Source organism: Anarrhichthys ocellatus, unplaced genomic scaffold (assembly GCF_004355925.1).
Source record: "Anarrhichthys ocellatus isolate YVR2014 unplaced genomic scaffold, GSC_Weel_1.0 scaffold3, whole genome shotgun sequence".
In the NCBI taxonomy this organism is placed as follows: Eukaryota; Metazoa; Chordata; class Actinopteri; order Perciformes; family Anarhichadidae; genus Anarrhichthys; species Anarrhichthys ocellatus.
The window spans coordinates 4,088,729-4,106,718 of record NW_022280033.1 but is presented as its reverse complement, the minus strand read 5'-3'; the positions used below and the strand labels follow the sequence as shown (position 1 = coordinate 4,106,718).

General features: G+C 39.7%; 2 protein-coding genes across 2 annotated transcripts in view; both read right to left on the bottom strand.

Annotated features, from left to right (window-relative positions):
* The window catches only part of usp54a (ubiquitin specific peptidase 54a), a 43,636-nt gene extending 31,249 nt beyond the window's left edge, over nucleotides 1–12,387 (bottom strand). Inside the window, exon 1 of the mRNA XM_031874333.1 lies at nucleotides 9,444–12,387. The gene's annotated coding sequence lies outside the window, so the exon portion shown is untranslated. The remainder of the gene's footprint in view (nucleotides 1–9,443) is intronic.
* Nucleotides 12,388–14,484: 2,097 nt separating this feature from the next.
* prorsd1 (prolyl-tRNA synthetase domain containing 1) lies at nucleotides 14,485–16,714 on the bottom strand. The gene is made up of 4 exons (XM_031838932.1): nucleotides 16,536–16,714; nucleotides 15,731–15,856; nucleotides 15,528–15,617; nucleotides 14,485–15,233 (listed from the first exon to the last, which is right to left on the bottom strand). The coding sequence occupies exons 1-4, from the start codon at nucleotides 16,614–16,616 to the stop codon at nucleotides 15,021–15,023; spliced, it is 510 nt and encodes a 169-aa protein (XP_031694792.1). The 5' UTR covers nucleotides 16,617–16,714; the 3' UTR covers nucleotides 14,485–15,020.
* Nucleotides 16,715–17,990: the final 1,276 nt, after the last annotated feature.

The window sequence follows — 17,990 nt, the reverse complement described above, 5'->3', positions numbered from 1 at the left end:
AGAGTGAAAAATTTAAAGGGGTCTGAATACTTTCCGTACCCACTGTAGATAGATAGATAGATATACACACACACACACACACACCAGGCGTAAATGGGAGAATCGTCATCATACAGTAGCCAATAAACAGACTTCAAACACAGATGGATGGAGCTGCAATGATTTCATTTCAAAATAGGGAATTTAAGATTTCCCTCCCTCTTAACTTCAAACTTTTTTCCAGTTTTGTAAAAGCCAAGCCCCTCTCCGTTTCCCCTTCATCACATCCCCTGTTGTGAATGTATTGTTCTAACTTTCACTCCCCACATTCCTCCTCCCAGCAGCAGCAGCAGCTTCCAGCAAGTTGAGTGAATAACCAGTAAGTCATCCAGACTGGGAGGAGCTCCTCCTCCTGTTCTTTCAACACATTATTTTCCCATGAGCACTGCTGAATAATGTGCCTGTTAATTTAAAGCTCAGTGGCTGCACTCATAGAGAAACCACAACTCTGAAAAACTCTTATCTTCCAGCCCAAATATCCCTGAGGAGTGAGGCATCACTCCGATTCATTCATTTAAAAACAGACCATTAGAGCTCCTCCAACCAGACCTACAGGTTTAATACAGCCTCTCAGCTGTTTTAGTCATTCAAACCCAATCATATGATGATTCATCTTGAAACTCGAGAACTACTGTTAACCAAGTCTGAGTCTCAACCACGAGAGATGCGAGTCTCCACACAGGAATGCCAAAAAGCGGATTCCAAAGCATCTTGCTCAGTTAAACTCTCTCATTCAACCACACACACACACACACACACACACACACACACACACACACACACAACACATTTTTACAGACTGGCTTTTGTGGGATGTTTATATAGCTTTCTGTTATTATTGCCTTGCTTGTGCAGCTTTGTCTGTCACAGCACTTGAGAAATGTGCTATATAAATAAAGTTATTATTACTTTAAGGTTTTCTTATATGCAACCGCTACCTCACCGAAGATTATAAATCGGTTACTTTTAGAGACCTTCATGAACAAATCTTCACAAATCGGATCAAGCACTTACACACAAAGAAAATACTTGTAAAACCACCTCAGCTGCTGTTCCTGAACGCATTTTCCCTTCTTCCAAAACAGCGATAAAGAACAGCAGCAGCTGAGTTTGCATTAAAACAAAACTATGCACACAAGACCAAATGACCCGCTTATCATACGTTGCTGAACGGTGATGTAGCGTTTAAAATGGGTCGTTTTCTAACCGGAGTCCGGCGCAGTGCTCCCCGCACACACAGAGAGGCATCGGGGCTCTAACATTACATCACTTCCATCAAACTTCACGGAGAACAACGAGGTGCAGAACAGCATCCCTTGCTGCTTTCAAACCGAATACTTTGCATCTTGCAGTTCAACTGAAAAAAAGCGCTAAACACCGACATCCGGCTGGATGTTTGCAGCACGTTATCGCGTGTCTTGCGGTACCGAGCCGCGTTTGTAACCCGGTTACGTTACGCTAACGCCGGTGAATGAAGAGAACTCGGCTGCTACGTTCAAAACCCACAGACACGCAGACCGAATAAATCGCAACATGGACGTCCGACAGCGGCTCACCTGCAGCATGCAACCCGGAGGAGAGACAGAAATCCCGTTTGACCTGAGGACAAGTTGGTCCACGGCTCTTCGGAGAAGACGCGGTGGTTATTGTGTTTAAAGCGGCAGCACGGAGGGGGAGGGGTTACTACCTGCAGCACTGTGCGCGTGCATGAGCGCGTGCGTCTGTGTCAACACGTGAGCGTGTGCATCAGTAGTATCAGGGAAATTTAATTAAAGTATTAACAGTATGACATGTTCCCTGTGACTGTTGTACTATTATATATTAGATCGTTAATTTGTTATTACTCGTGCATTCATTTAGAAGCAGGATTTTAGTGTCGTAGTAGTTGGTTGAGGTGCAGCTCGTTTTTAACCAATGATTGCTCTTATTGTTTTCTCCATTAATCGATTGATTGTTTGGTTTGTACAAATAGTGAGAAATGTCGTCACAATTACCCAGAGCCCAAAGTGACACCTTCACCATGTTTGTTTTGTCCAACCAATAGTCCAAACCTCAACATTATTATTAATAGCATTTATTGCAATTATTAAAAGAGAAAAAAACTGAAAATGTTAATATGTGTGAAGCTGGAACCATTATGTTTCCCTATGTATCACAGAACAAGAACAGAGAAGAAGATTTCTACCCTTGTGTTTATCATCTAAACGTATCTTTAAGCCTCGTTTCAGATAGAACTGGGGCAGCGAACTCAGCAATTTAAGAGGCGTTTAGTTAATATCATGTTCATGTGTGCAGATAAAGAAATATTGAATCATCAGCAAATTAATAGATAATCATAGGAGTTTGGTGTTTAAAATAAAATCACCCAGGAGTTAAACTGAGCTGAAGTTGTGCTTCAACAGCAGTGTGTGTGTGTGTGTGCGTGTGACTGTATTGATCATGGTATTTTTCGCATAAGAAACACAGGAGGACATGTCAGGATGAATATGTGCCAGCTCATCGCAGTGTGCCAAAACACACACTGTATAGGGTCCTAATAATGTTCATAAACATGTTTATTAAAATTACACAAATGACTGATACACACACTGTACAACAATTCATTATAGTGTGTTTCATTATTCATTAGCAGGTAAGCTCTCAGATAAATATTTGATTCTAACATATTAATACTTTTAAAAGCTATTCAAAGATGTCAACGTCATAGTATTACTACTACTAATACTTCCACCAGAAGTAACTCCACAAACTGTATGACCAATATTCATTCATGAGCGACTGCATATACACTAATGGAACCACATGAATAAATGGATTCATGTCACTAATTGAATGACTACTTTCGTTAAGATTATAGGGGGCCATTGCTGTGGGATGTTTTTAGCTTAGCTTAGCATTAAGACTGAAAGCAAGGGGAAACAGCTAGCCTAGCTCTGTCCTTAGTTTGAATATACTCCTACAAACACCTCTAACGCTCACTGATTAACGTGTTGTTTCTCATTTATTTAATCTGGACACAAACAGAAATGTAAAGAAATGCAGTTACATGTTGGAACAGAGTACATGTTTATCTTGAAAAACTACAGCCAGACGCAGTGACTTCCCAGAGTCTTGTCATCAGCGTGAAGTTTTTTTCTTTTTCTGAATTATTGTGGTTTGTTAAAGCCAAGAGACTCTCATCCGTTTCTGAATGTGAATGTATTTTTCTAATTCATTTGTTATTTGTTTCATCTAAACAGAAAACAGTCAGTGTTATTATTATGTGAACGTAGAAAGTAAAATCAACTTTATTCAGAACTCTAAAAGCAACAAAACCATAAAACTAATTAATTTGTTAGCTTCCTGTCTGTACGTCTTAGATAATTGTTCTTATACTAAACACTTAGTATCCATAATAATGTATCCATAATATCATAGTGTCTCACTACTACCAACTGCTGCTGCCACATCTAATACTACTTACACAAACACAATATCCTGTGGAGTGCAACAGAGCTTCATAAGCAGGCCGGAGGTATAAACAAGAGGATGAAATACGTGCGAGAGATGGCAGGCAGTCAAAATGTGGTTAAAAATAAATTCATGATGTTTAATGAAATAAAACATGAAGAAGCAGTTTGTGTTATGTGGAGCGAAGTGTTTGGGTGGAGAGCAGATCTCAACCACAGCCCTCAAACATTCCTCTGGTGGAAACTGCTCAACCTGGTTTCTATTAAAGCAGGGCTGAAGTGGGCTGAACGGGGCCAAAGAGGCCTTACTAATTATCCTTTATCTCAACCGTTCTTTGCATTTCTCAACGCACTCGTACTTAACTATTTCCATTTTATGCTACTTTATACTTGTAGTCCACTCAGACAGAAGTACTTTGTACTCCACTACACCTTTAGTCACTTTGCAAATTAAGATTATTACAACAAAATCAAGTCATAAAAAATGATCCATTATTATAGATTAAGCTACACAGCAGCATATAAAGTCATTCAAATCCAGTCATATGTATTACTCTGAAATGGGCCATTCTACAAAACGAGTACTTTTATTTTGAGGCCTTCTTAAGTACAATCTGATGATAATACTTTCTTACTTGAGTACGTTTTTGAATGCAGCACTTTTCCTTGTCGAGGAGTATTTCCACATGGCAAAAGTACCTTTGCTTTAGTAAAGGATCTAAATATTGTTTTTCCACCACTGAAGTAAACTAAAAGGAAGTAAACAGTTTGTAGAGCGAGAGCACAGAAGGAAAGTCTTGTGACTGTCAGATGGATGCTTGTTTTGAAAGGATCAGTCAGAGTACACGCAGTAAATGTATGGAACAAATACTTGTACTTCATGAGTATTACAGCATGTTTGGGTTTCAAATCCCATCTGTCACAGAGTCACACGCTCTCAGGCTCACTAACTTAATTCACTACTGAATGAAACCTGCACTGAATGGAGGTGAAATTGCTCAATTGACTGTAATGTCACCTGATAATGTTTTCAAATTGAAAGCACAGCAGCAGCTCTCAGTTTCCAGAAGAGGAAAAGGTCTGGCCCGTTTTCAACCCCCCCCCCCCGCCCCCCAGTGAGAAGTTCCACTGCAGTGTGATGCGATGACGTTTATCGCCGTGGATGTTTATGGGAGCAGATCTGTGTAAACAGATGTTATCTGGTAAAGTCAACAGAGCTCATTGGAAACACCTGAAAACATCTGTGTGAAGTTTATCATGAGGGTGGCGCTAGAAAGAAGGTCAGAGGTCACAGCACAAGGACAACAGTGATGAGCAAGAAAACAGCCGCCACAGACAAGGAAAATGTTGCATTAAAGCAGAAAGTTCCACAAGTTGATATTGAGGAAATATGTCACACTTTTATATTGAAAGAGCAATGTGAGCTGTTGAATCACCGTGGTGAAGCAGAAGAGAAAAGATGCAACAACAGGTTTTATTTACTCATGAGCTACTTGTATTCAAGTAAACAACACTTCCACACTTAAGAATTACAGTCCGGAGAGGTAGCATTCAGTAAAGTATCTGAAACTCATACTTCAGTACTGTACTTGAGTAAATGTCTTAAAGCTATAATCCAAGTATAAAGACAAAAGTTCATACAACACACAGTGCTGATAAAATACCTTCCACAATATTTCGTAATATTTTGACGTTATTTTAATATTACAGGATAAACTTGTAATCTTATGAGAAAATAGCTATTAAAATAAAGCACAATTAAGAGAAATGCTACATGTTATGATTAAATTAGACTATGTGCATGTTTTAGTTGACAGACTACAGGTTATTGAAGTATATCTTAATTATCTTTTGGGTATATGACTTTATTATGGTAAAAACACAACTTTACTTTCATCATATTATGACTTTATTTTTGAAATATCACAATTTTCCTTTTAAATTAACACTTTAACTTGTGATATGACTTTTTTTTAAATTGAAATTTACTCTCACAACATTGCAACCTTTTTCTTACAGTATTTCAACTTTCATCTCAGATCTTTTTTCCCTTTTCCACCAATACTCCATCCTATTATGCAAACAAGCAAATCATTTTTCAGTCAACCTGGTGAGTTTTATAATATATATATATGAACATAAATGAATGTGTTTATTGTTAACCTGCACATAAACAAAAAGTACATGTATTACCTTTACTTTTAACGTTATTTCAGGTACTTTGATAGGAAGATAAACAAGTTTTAATTCATTCTCCAATAATAACCTGATGACTGTGTGAGGTTGTTTTTGTGACGATGAACAGTTTGTGCTATCACAACGTGTTTCCAAACACAACAATGAGTCATTTCCATCTTCTCACAGTGTTGTGTTTGATGGTTACTGTCCCTCTCACTGCTTCTATGATGAGGAACAAAGAGCTCAGTGAAGTGAGAGCGAAGGCTTGTCTCATCCAGCTCGCAGACAAAAAGATGCTGTGATTTGAATACAAAGACTCTGAAGCCCAAAACAGACGAGAGGGAAACGGTGCTGACCTGCTGCAGCTTCCTGCTCATTAGTGTGTGTGCGTGTGTGTGTGTGTGTGTTTACTGGAGGGGGGGGCATCCTGTATGAACCAGTTTACTCCCGCTGAGTTTTCAAAGATTGTTTCAAACAATAAACCATACTGATGATGATGATGATGATGATGACGATGATGATGATGATGATGATGATGATATTATCATGCATACTTCTGATACTTTTCATGAAGTCATTGCACATAAAGTAGTTTCAAAGTTAGTAGGGGTACATGTGCTCAGATCCTTACTCAAGTAAAAGTAACAATGTCAATGTCCTGCATTCAAAATTCTATTTTAGTAAAAGTACAGAAGTATTATTAGCAAAATGTACTTAAAGTATCAAAAGTAAAAGTACTCACTTTGCAGAGTTTGAGTGAAGAGTGTTAAATTGTGTTGCCCTCAAAGTCCTGAAAGATTATATTTATATGAAATCGTACGCACACAATAATAATTTATGTGCACAAGTTATTATCTTAAACAAGATCCTGTGGTGAAAGAAGTATTCAGATATTTTACTCAAGTAAAAGTAGTATCACAGTGGAGAAATACTAAAGTCATTTCTGTACAGTTCAATCATCATCACTGATTAACACAAGGTACAGCTGAGTCTGATATCATCACAATCCATCCAATAGTAGATCCACAAAGTTGAACCTTGTGGTGGCGCAAGAGGAAAACTCAGAGGATCAATGAAGTCAGTAGGATTCATCCTCTGGGGAACATGAATGCCTGTCGACAAATAGTTATTGAACCAAAGCAGTCCCTAGAGACCCACGCCACCAACATGGCTAACAATATGGAAGCTAGCTGATGTTCAAACACATTTAACATTTCTCTCCATAGTGTTGACTCTGATGTGCTAACAGGTACTTCACCCAGATAACAAAGTAAGCTTGAGGTAAAGAGCCAACTAAGTAAATGTTTAGTCTTCTTTAGGACATTTGTGTTGCATTCAAAAAGCAACTTCACATTTAATATCACATGTGACCTTTTTACAATAAGGGCAGGATTACACAAATCAATGAAAAAGGCTTCATTAAAAAAACAAAAACTTTCTGGTTGAAGCAGCTGAACACTAAACGGACTGTCATGTGACACCATGCATATGCTACAGTTACAGTGTGTGTGTGAGTGTGTGCTTTTATTTCACTATGTCCACTTCCTGCATGACATCACCCTCCTATTCCCCTGTATGACATCTACTGTTTACTCTCCCAGTCATATGATGGTACCACACACACGCGCGCACACACACATACACACAATGGCCCCAGGCTGTGTGTGCATGTGTGGGTGTACAGACAATTTGTCACCTGTGTTCTCTCTGCTATTTGTCTGTCACACACTGACACCTTTACAACTTTAGAATGACTACTTAGCATTTTTATGCATCTCTTGTTGTTTTACAAGGGACAAATAGACAAGTGACAAATTAGGACATATTTACAGCTAAAAGCTGTGCAGAGCGTGAGGCTTATGCCACGATTAGCCTGTTTCTCAGATGTGAGACTAAAACCATCCAGTTGGCGAGACATGTTTTCGTGAACTCTCCTAAAACGCTGCCAAAGCTTTCAAACATATTTGTTGTCTCCTTGAAACTGAGTCTGGATGGATGGAATTCATAAAAGATAATTTAAGATATGCCATAATGCGCAGATCAGATTTCACAGATGAAACAAAGTAAAATATTGAGTTGTTCAGTGGATTGTATCTGGCATCAAATACCATCAGCATCTGATATATTTAACCCTCAGATTATGATGTGATAATTCTACATATAGCAGTGATTTCACTGGATAATCGTCACGGAATCGGCCTTATTTATGTATTTATTGCAGTTGGTGAACATTAAATATGGACTTCATGAATTGTTGAACAAACATGTGGTTTGATGGATTGATGAATAATTCTGTCTGACAGCTGAGATCTGTAGTTCTCCAGAGTCCAAAGTAGCCGAGTGCAAACTGTTTGACTGAATTCTTCTAACTTCTATCAGACTAAGGAGACACTTCTTGAGCTGAAATACTTTGTGAATTACTCTTCTATCTAAGATGAGGAGTCTCAAAGTTCTAGTTGACTAACACGTTATGAGCCTGACGATGTTAGTGACTGCAGGCCCTGAACTCGTAGAAGACTTGTAGGTTGTAGCTCTGTTGTAACAGTTACAACAGAGCTACAACCTACAAGTCTTCTTGTACCTTAGTTGATGGTAGAGTTACAATGTAACTCTACCATCAACTAAGGTGGATTTTTAGCTTCGACCAGCTCTATCGGACGATCCACAGAAAAATGTCCCTCCCATTGGCAGCCACGTTTTTTACCCTAGCAGACTGAAAGTTGGCATGAAGGTCAAGTGTTTGTGAACGCATGAACGCACGGATGCATGCACGAATGTGTTTGCAGCTGTTGCAAATTCAGGCTTGTTCCTTTCCTGGTCGAGCTAAGCTAACGGTCCCTCCCCCCCGCTACCTGCCTGGCAGCCACTTAACAGATAGCGATGGTTAAAGGTCAGGAGGTCAGAGCAACAAGTCATGAGCAAGAGAAGAGCAGGGAACTGTTTTAAATAATCCAGTATGAATACAGTTTCCCACAAAAAGCACAAACGAGCAGAGCGTTCATTCACAGAGTTACAGCAACCCCAAAAACAGGGAGTGAAGATGAATCAAAGCCAAACTGACCACTAAACCAAAGTGCAGCTGGAATAATTACAGACTGGGCTCTGAGGCAGACGGCTTGTTGTACGACTGTCTGTTCCTCCTCCTCCTCCTCCTCAGTCCTCACCAGAGCCGGCACACATATCACGATCAATTTAAAGAAAACATCTTCCTGTTAGACGCACGAAAACACAACCGTGCAGTTTGGGAGGAAACGCAACAGATGTTCAGAGTCACAGGGTCACAGCAGCAAGTTTACTCCGCTTATAGACACAGACTTAACATACGAACATGAGCTGGATCTCCATCTGAACTTCTCAGTCTTAGAAAAAACTAAAGAAGAAATAAAGGTTGATCGACTTAATCACCTAATTGTTTGAGCCTAAAAGCTCACTATTGTTTCAATTATCATTATATGCTGTAGCATAATTCCCCTTCATTTGAACGTAAGGGCCTTGACCAAACCATAAAAAAAAAACACACCAATAGTATACGCAGGTGAGTGGACAAGGGGTGTCCACATACGTATGACCATGTAGTGTACCGAGCTGAAGCATGCAAAAACAGCAGCATGGTCCTTTACAGAGTTGAGGTCTTAAATCAAATACCACAAGCGAGGAGTTAGAATGAGCCCGTTTTAGAATGGAGTTTGGTGAGATGGTTCAGCCACAGAGGGGATAAAAGAGTAAATGTCTCTCTCTCTCTCGCTCTCTCATTCATTCCTATTATCGCTCTCTCACCTTGACAGCAGTATTCAAATACCTCCTCTTCCTCCTCCTTCTCCTTCTCCTCCTCCTCCTCCTCTGCTGGACCTGCTTCCTCACACCGACACCTCCTCAGGGAGAAAAGCAGGAGTGATGAAGGCAGCCCTTTGCCTCCTCCTCCTCTATCCCTCTATCTCTCTCTGTCCACACTAAGCTCAGCAGCCGTCTCCCAGGTGACTCAGCAAGAGAATGACATCATCCCTGTCAGCACACACACCTGTTTCTTCAATAAGCCCCTCCCCTCAGCCACCGCCCCCTTGCTCCCCTGCACTTCCTGGATCTCTTAAAGGGGAAGCGTCAGCCAGACAGGTTTTTTAAAGATGCGTGAAAACACGGACAGACTACAAATTATACAATAAAACCTGATATATTATATATCATTATTATATACTGAACATGTTTGGGTTTTAGACAGGAAAATACATTTTGGCTGGAATTGAACCAACAGGCCAACATTCATCGCAGAGTCCCATTAAAGCACATCAGACACTTCACCACAGGAGGCCTCCACCTCATTTACTCTGTGTGAGTGTGTGTGTGTGTGTGAGGGATAATTTGTCACACGTAATACATGATGGTTACAGCTGCGGGTCCTTGTGCTCCAATGCGATGTCCTATTTCAAGTTTTCATCCAATCACAGCTGGACACATTAAAGTAGGCACCTGCAATATTTACAACTAATAATGAATTTTCAAACAAATTAAGCAGCAACATGTAGTGCCATCTGAATTCCCCCTCCCACCTCAGGGTGCTGGTCTGATCTGAGCGTCACATCAAGACAACACTTCTTTTTTTTCCTGCAGAGTTGTCTGTATCTAATGAGACTGCGTGTTTCCGGGAGCTAAATGTGATCCACGTTATTATTTCTAGAAACCCTGCTGGGGCTGTAAACACACACAGGATGAACCAACCAATTAATGAAATATGCAAATGCAGAAAACAGAGAAGGATTATATTCTGGGTAATTTCATATTGGAGATGAAACGCCGGCAGGGAGAGGAACAAAAACAACCGCAGTTAATGTCTGACTACCTTCCATAGTGCAGCTACGTATGCAATGTGTGTCCTGAGGGTGGCAGTAGAGAAAAGATCATGGGGTAATTAAAGGAGCTAGCCTCTGTCCAACAATAATAAAATAATCCACCTACCGGCTCCTCTAAAGCTCCCTGATTCACACCTTATACATCTAGCTGCTACCTGTTTCCCCCTGTTTCCAGTCTTTGTGCTAAACTAAGCTAACTGCATTTCCCTAAAATGTCCAACTAGTCCATCAAGCATGCAGTAGTTCCCATGTGCAAAAGTAACAATTTAAAAAATGTACTCAGATCTGAATGAAAGTACAAATATCACAATGCAAAAGTCCTGCATTAAGAGGTTTTAAGGGCCTCATGTAGTCGAAGTCGGCTGCTTTTGTTATGTGTGTCTAAAACATTGTATTACTAAAACTGCAGAAAGTGCTACAGTACTACTACTACAGGAGCCATACTGCCCAGTACTGAAGCTAGTACACCAGCTAGTACTACAGTACAGCTAGTACTACTGTTATCAGTATTGTTTTACTCACACCACCCTTTAGTGTTTTGTGAAGACTCTTCAGTTGTGACGAGGCAGAAAACTAAAAAACAGCAGAAAAACAATTACGTCATGATGGTCTAGGCAGCTTAACACACACACACATATACACACATGCACACACACACACACACACAGTCTCAGTTATATGTGTGTGACAGCAGCACTTTAACTTTGGGTTCTGTGTCATTGTAATTATATGTGGGAGATGAAAACACACACACACACACACGTAATGACACACACTTATTTCTGTCTCGTCTCCCATGGCGACCAGGCTGCTCTCTGTCGCCACGGCGATAGAGCAGCAGCTCAGGACCACGGCCGACAGACAGTAATAGTCGAGAGACCACAGAGAGAGAGAGTACTTAAATACAATGTTGAGGTACCTGTACTTTATACTGCTACTTCTATCAGGTACCTGTCTTTAATATGCAGACGAGGATTTAAAATAAAACTATATTGAACATATAAAACACAACACATCATTATTCAGTGAATCAAACCACCAACTGTGTAGAAAGTGAGAAATAAACAATTTCTTCATAATAAGCTCCTCTATGTATCAGAATGCATCTTATATGTTACTGCATCAACGACAATAATAATTTAAAGTCATAATATGATGGAACCTGTTTCGGTTGCATCTTCAGTACTTTTACTTCAATACTTTAAGTTAATTTTCCTGATAACGTTACACACACATTAAAATTGTGTAATTCTCTTCTATCTGAAGTATTATAATTATTATTTTCACACATTTCACATATTCATCATACTGTGAATATTTGGATATTCTTAAGTTCCTCTTCCTTTTAAACACTGTACAGCTCTTATCATTTTTAAAACATTAATATTTTACATATTTTTACTGTAAATTTCTATTTTATATTTATGATTCTTGTTTACAAATATACTATTATACTACTAATATAACCACATTACTGTAATTTGACCTTGTAACTTTGTCTTTAATTGCCCTTGTTTCTATTTTTACTCCTATTCTATTTTAGCTTCTTCTTATTCTTTTCTTTTTACTTTCTCTATTTATCTTTACTTATTTCTGTTCTTGTGATCCTGCAACAACTTCATTTCCACTCTGAGGATAAATCAGGATTGATCCTTTCTTAGCAGTACTGATTTTTTTCATGTAATACATATGTTTAAACGTGAATTGCTCAGTGGCACAGTGGCAGCTAATGTATACATTCTCCCACACAGAATCTTCACAACAAATGTATTTTAAAGAGGGGGGGCAAACACACACACACACACAAACCAACACACCCACAACCTCAGCGTGGGAACTGAGTGTCAGTATGTGAGGTTTTATTCATTTGCTAATTTTACACAACAATGCAACAATACACACTCTCATTAGGAATGCAGAGAGAGAGAGAGAGAGAGAGAGAGAGAGAGAGAGAGAGAGAGAGAGCCTCACACACACACACACAGTTTGTGTTTATGAGTCACTTTTGTTCTGAAGCCACTGATATTAACTTCAAATTGAATCAATTTGATTCCTTTAAATGGTCCTCCAGTGATTCAGTATGAAAAGGAAGAATAGTCTAAATCTTTGCCGCAGAGGTGGAGACGTCCTGACTATGATCATCTAAAACACTGGCTCCTACAATACCCATATGGCAACTGGATAGTGTCTTTCATTACAGCCTCCCTGATTGGTAAACAGCGCCGTCTTTCAAACAACACAGCATCAGTTTGTAACGTCTCTATGCTCAGGCTGAGGGGACACAACTATGACATCATCAGAGTGTATGTCAGTCAGCCCTAAAGAGAAAGTTAAATTAATCCAGAACCTCTGCTCCTTATGACTACTGAAGTGAGCTTGATGTATTAAATAAGTTAAGTTTTAATTAAACACACACACACAACCAAACACACGCACCTAATCAGGGTGAAAAGTACTCAGTACAGATACTACAAATTTCAGGTTATAACTATATTCTTACAATCAAATCATTTTTATTTTGAATCTACAAATAGATTATTATTACTATATCTACAATTACATTTTTTTTAAATAAATAAAGTATAAAAAAAAAAATATATATATATATATATATATATATATTTGATACATACAATTTGATATAATATTAATACATGGTAAATCATGACATTTTTTTTAAGTTTAGTTTTAGTTTCTTAACTTTAGTTTAACCCTAAAGTTTGATTCCTGTCCACATTTCTAAATGTTTATATAAAATATGTAATAATTCAGAAACTTTCATAACACAAATATTTTACATTAAGAAAACAGTGAAGAGGCAAAAATGCTAGCACTTTTAGCTGAAGTCAGAAAACAACAGCAAACACAAGCATTCTGACAGGAAATACGACACACACCCACACATGACCCCCACACGCATGCACATACACCACCCCCCCCCCAGACGCACGCACACACACACACGCGCGGGCACACATACATTGAGACATCCACAGAGAAAAGCCTGTCTGCCTGCAGCTTTAAACCAGTAGCATCTGTTTCACACCAGCAGGAAGATGGATGGATGCGATGTGCACGTGTAGCGTCACTGTGCACGCAGGTAGTAGCAACACGCACAAACACACGCACACACTCGTGCACGCACGCATGCACAAAGAAAATGCGCAGCAGGTGCGGGTTAAAGAGTGAACAGTCCGATAAACACTAATGCTGCGTCACCCCCCAGTAGCCAGCTGCTTACCTTCAGACTCTGAGGGACTGCTGAGTGAGGACTGAAGGACCGATCAAGTTGCTGTCAACAAACACCGAGCACGTCCGGTAGTCCTTTCAAAATTAAAGCACAGGAATGACGACGCACCTTTGGTCCACCGAGATTTTCTTTTGTTTTTTAAGATGGTGTTGTAGCTTGGACTACATTATGTTATGTAGTAGAAAAGGTGCAATATCACTAGTACAGTCACTCAAGTACACCACTTTACTTAAGTGCAAATTCAAGGTACTTCTATTCAATACATTGTATGCAACTTCATACTTCTACTCATTGTTGGAAGAAGGCTGTTAAGACCCTTTATTTAAGTAAAAGTACTTACAGGCCAATGACGTGAGAATACTCCACTGCAAGTAAACGTCCTGCATTCAAAACCTTAAGTAAAGGTTTGTATTTTCAACTAAATGTACTGAAAGTATAAGATAAAATATTCATTGCACAGTAAAACGTTGTTGCATTAGGGAACTCCAAAGTTGTTATTAATGGCACATAACTGTCTATAAATCATGATTCAATGATTTATTAACCATTAATAGATCCATTAGTCAGAGCTCATAAACACGGTGCGTTATATGCGAGTGGTACATTCCTCCCCACTGTGTATATAGCGCCCTCTAGTGTCCCTTACGGCCACAACATGGAATATCAACAGGAGTTATGGCACATTATCAATAAGAGTCCCTGTTTATAACTACATCAGCAGATAAACTTGATGAAACATTTATTTTGCCAAGAGTCTCTGGAAGTTGCTTTTCACAAAAGGAGACAGCATGAATGTAAAACTGATTTGAAAACGACAGCATATTCTTTACTGAGCTTAAACATGGAAAACAACAGTCTGCTCCTTTAACAAACAGACTTGAGCTTCACAAAGTAACAGAGAGACATTCAAAAACCAATAGTCAATGTCTTCAACTAATAGTCTTTAAATAAATCTTTACTTTTTGCCAATTCTATAAAAATAACAAAGAGCTTTGGCAGAGCTTTAAAAATGTTACCTTCATGTTCATGCTCTATTTGAATTCACGTGTCACTAAATTAAAGTTACAAGCTTTTTTTCATGTTCTCGTGGTGTTGCAATATACCAGTATTGACGATAACCGTGATAATCACGTTAATAATACACATATTAATCAGATGACAGCCCTAATTTGATTATTTGTTATCCTTTTTTTTAAATCTTTGAAGCAGAATAAAGGTTATTTTCATGTGCCAGTTTAATCCCTGCAGGCTGCTCAGGTCCTACTCAAAGCTCTCCAGGACGGGTTCATGTCCCGTTTCCTTGAGGAAGCGCAGCAGGTCGTCCGGTCGGAGCCCCATGGTGGCGGCGTTGGTCATGGGGTGGAAGTTGACCATCTCGTGGCCTCCCTCCACCAGGTCCCGGTCGAGGACGAACTTCACACTCTGGTCCTTGTCGAAGAGCAGAGCGAGAGCCGTCGCACAGCCCTGACCCACCTGAGAGGAGACGGACGGAGGGAAATTACCAAAGAAAGTAGAAGTCAGACTGCAAAGAAAGCTGTCTTAATCAGTGACTGGAAACCAGACCAGTCTGTAATAGCATAATAAATGTATGGACAGTATTTGTGATGGTAATAGCAGCTGTCACGGCTGGCTAAAGTTAAAAAAATAATTGTCACTTACAGACTGATAAACATCACAAACACTATACATGAACATTTTCATTGCTATTCAAGTTAAATGTATAATCTCCGTCTCATTTGACTCTGAGCTGATTTGTTTTGATGTCACCTTGAGTTTCTCCAACATGGCCGCCTCGTCTGCGAAGCGCAGGTTGCCGCTGCCGACGCCGAGCTTCTTGGCGAGGTCGTTGAGGTTCACCTGCAGAGGGAACAGAGAGGATTATGGGACGGTGCATTCGGGACGCAGCAGAGAAACACGACCGCTCAGAGGTTCAGACGGATGTGAGGGTGAATGTACAGATGTGAGCTGACCTGGCGGTCGTGGCGAGCCGATACCAGCCACAGGCCTTTCTTCTTCTTGTCCTTCAGGAAGAGGTTCTTGGTGACGGCTCCACCCACGTCCTGAAGGTGAGGCATCATCTCCTCCACGGTGAACACCTGCAGGGGGGGGGCGAGGGAAAACATTTCTGTTTTTCTGAAGAGACATTGAGGTTTGATATCTGCTGAATCTACAAATCATTTTAGAAGAACTGACATCGCACACAGTCTTTTGCTGCAGGACAAATAAACTACCTGTGTGGAGGGCCTCAGTATGAAGCTGAATGACGCTACGCGTAAAGGTGTGCGACAAAAGTGATCATTTCGCGCCCCCTGCAGGTCACACCAAGTTCTTGAGCAGAAACGTGTTACAAAATCTGTAGACATCGATCTGAAAATGATTTCCGTGTCCATTACCAAGTTAACATCAATGTTGTAGAGAACACAAGCCCATTCCCAACGCTAAAAGTATACTACAGTAAGTACAACTTCGTGTATTGGATAACTTCGATTAGAAGTGTGAATTCCTAATGATTCATGCAGTGCGTCCACATATGCATTAAGGTGTTAACGATTTTAGAGAAGGCAAAGTAAAGAAAACGTAGAAATGTTTAGTATTCTAATAGACTCAATAGTCTTCCAGCATTGTATTCCTCTGCCAGCTTCAATGACGTATTTCATAAAAGTTATTTTGCTTTGAAAGAGTCGCGATATAGTTTGTGATTTGAAAGTGTAGACTCCGTTGACGTTAGCTGAGTTAACAGAAAACCGGAGCTGTTTTTGTGGTTTCCGTTTTTACCGGCGGGTGCTCCACGCACGTCGTCTGGATGTTTAAACTCTGCAGGTATTTCTCCAGCTCGGACCGCAGATCTTCTGCCATTTTCAATGAATATGTCTTTAAAAATCAACGAAGAGGAAACTGCAGTGGACTAGACATCAAGGTCTGATGTAGAGAAACAGCTGCAAGTAGAAGAAGAAGAAGACTACTCTTCTTCCTTACTGAGCTTTACAGCAGCTCATATCTTTACTGCTGCATTACTGCCATCTTCTGGACTACTATTGTTCCTCCGAGTTTCAAATAAATACATTTGAAAAACTCCACAGCACAGTTTTTTTTTTTTTTTTTCCAGAAATCATAACCTGGTTACTCAAGATACTCCACAGACCTTGTTGTGAGCAGTTTCATGTAGGAACTCTGGTTGAAAGAAAATAGTTTCTGACTTTTTGAACATTGCAGTGAACTATACTGATGAAAACCCACCTACCTGATCCTCTTGTTATCGAACCACTGGAGAAGTGTTGGGTGTCCTCATCTCTCCTGACACTTATTGTGGCCTTATACATTGGATTTTGAATCATTCACTCACTCACTCCACACACTGACTCACTCACTCACTCTCTCACACACTCACACACTGACTCACTCACACTCTCACTCACACACTCACTCACACACCAAACGAACTGTTGGATTGCATGTACAATGTTTACAAGGATAATGTTGCTCAACAGATGACAAATGCACCTTTCGTTGGTGGTCATGAGTAGGTTATTTGATGTTGAGAGCTCTTTAACATTGTCCTTTGGTGGTGCTATACGTTTGTATGGTAAGATATGTCGTCAGATCTTCATTGGGGGATTTTAAATGGCATTATTCATCTGGAATTCTGTCATCTCTGCTGTTGGTGAAACATTGGTCACAGCAATCGTGTCTCCCCTCTCTCGATCGCGCACAATATAGTGAGTATGGTTCAATGGTATATATCTATGGTATGTTTGGATCGCATCATCAAATTTTCTTGTATGAATATTGTGTGGCCCCACCAAAATTTGATGGCGTCAAAACCCAAAAATGGTTACAATGACCCCCCCACTTTCCCCTAGCATGAGCGGAAGTGACCAGTACAAAGGATATAGTCTATGCTGCCAATGGTTTGCGTCCAAGCACAAGTTTTGTTTGTCAATCAGAACAGCCGGCAGAGAAATGCCATAGCAACAAGATGAATATCAAAGAAACAAAAACATGACCTTCATAAATACAGTTCATGTGATTGGAAAACAAGTTGTAGCTGTGCAAGAGGTGGGTTTGGGTGATTGATATTCAGTCATTTACGTATTCATTTATTCATATATTCATTGGGTAGACTTGCTATCAGGATCGTGGACTGGGGAAATAAAACAAAACAAAAAAGATGATAAAATGAATGCACTATTCACAGTTGATAGGTGGTGAACGGGTTTTAAAAAGTAATTA

Excerpts from the sequence above, each read along its gene's own strand:
- prorsd1 (XM_031838932.1), bottom strand. The coding sequence starts at position 16,616 with ATGGCAGAAGATCTGCGGTCCGAGCTGGAGAAATACCTGCAGAGTTTA. Across the intron at positions 15,618-15,730 it reads CGGCTCGCCACGACCGCCAG|GTGAACCTCAACGACCTCGC; the intron begins GTCAGCTCACAT and ends TTCCCTCTGCAG. Across the intron at positions 15,234-15,527 it reads CCATGTTGGAGAAACTCAAG|GTGGGTCAGGGCTGTGCGAC; the intron begins GTGACATCAAAA and ends GTCTCCTCTCAG.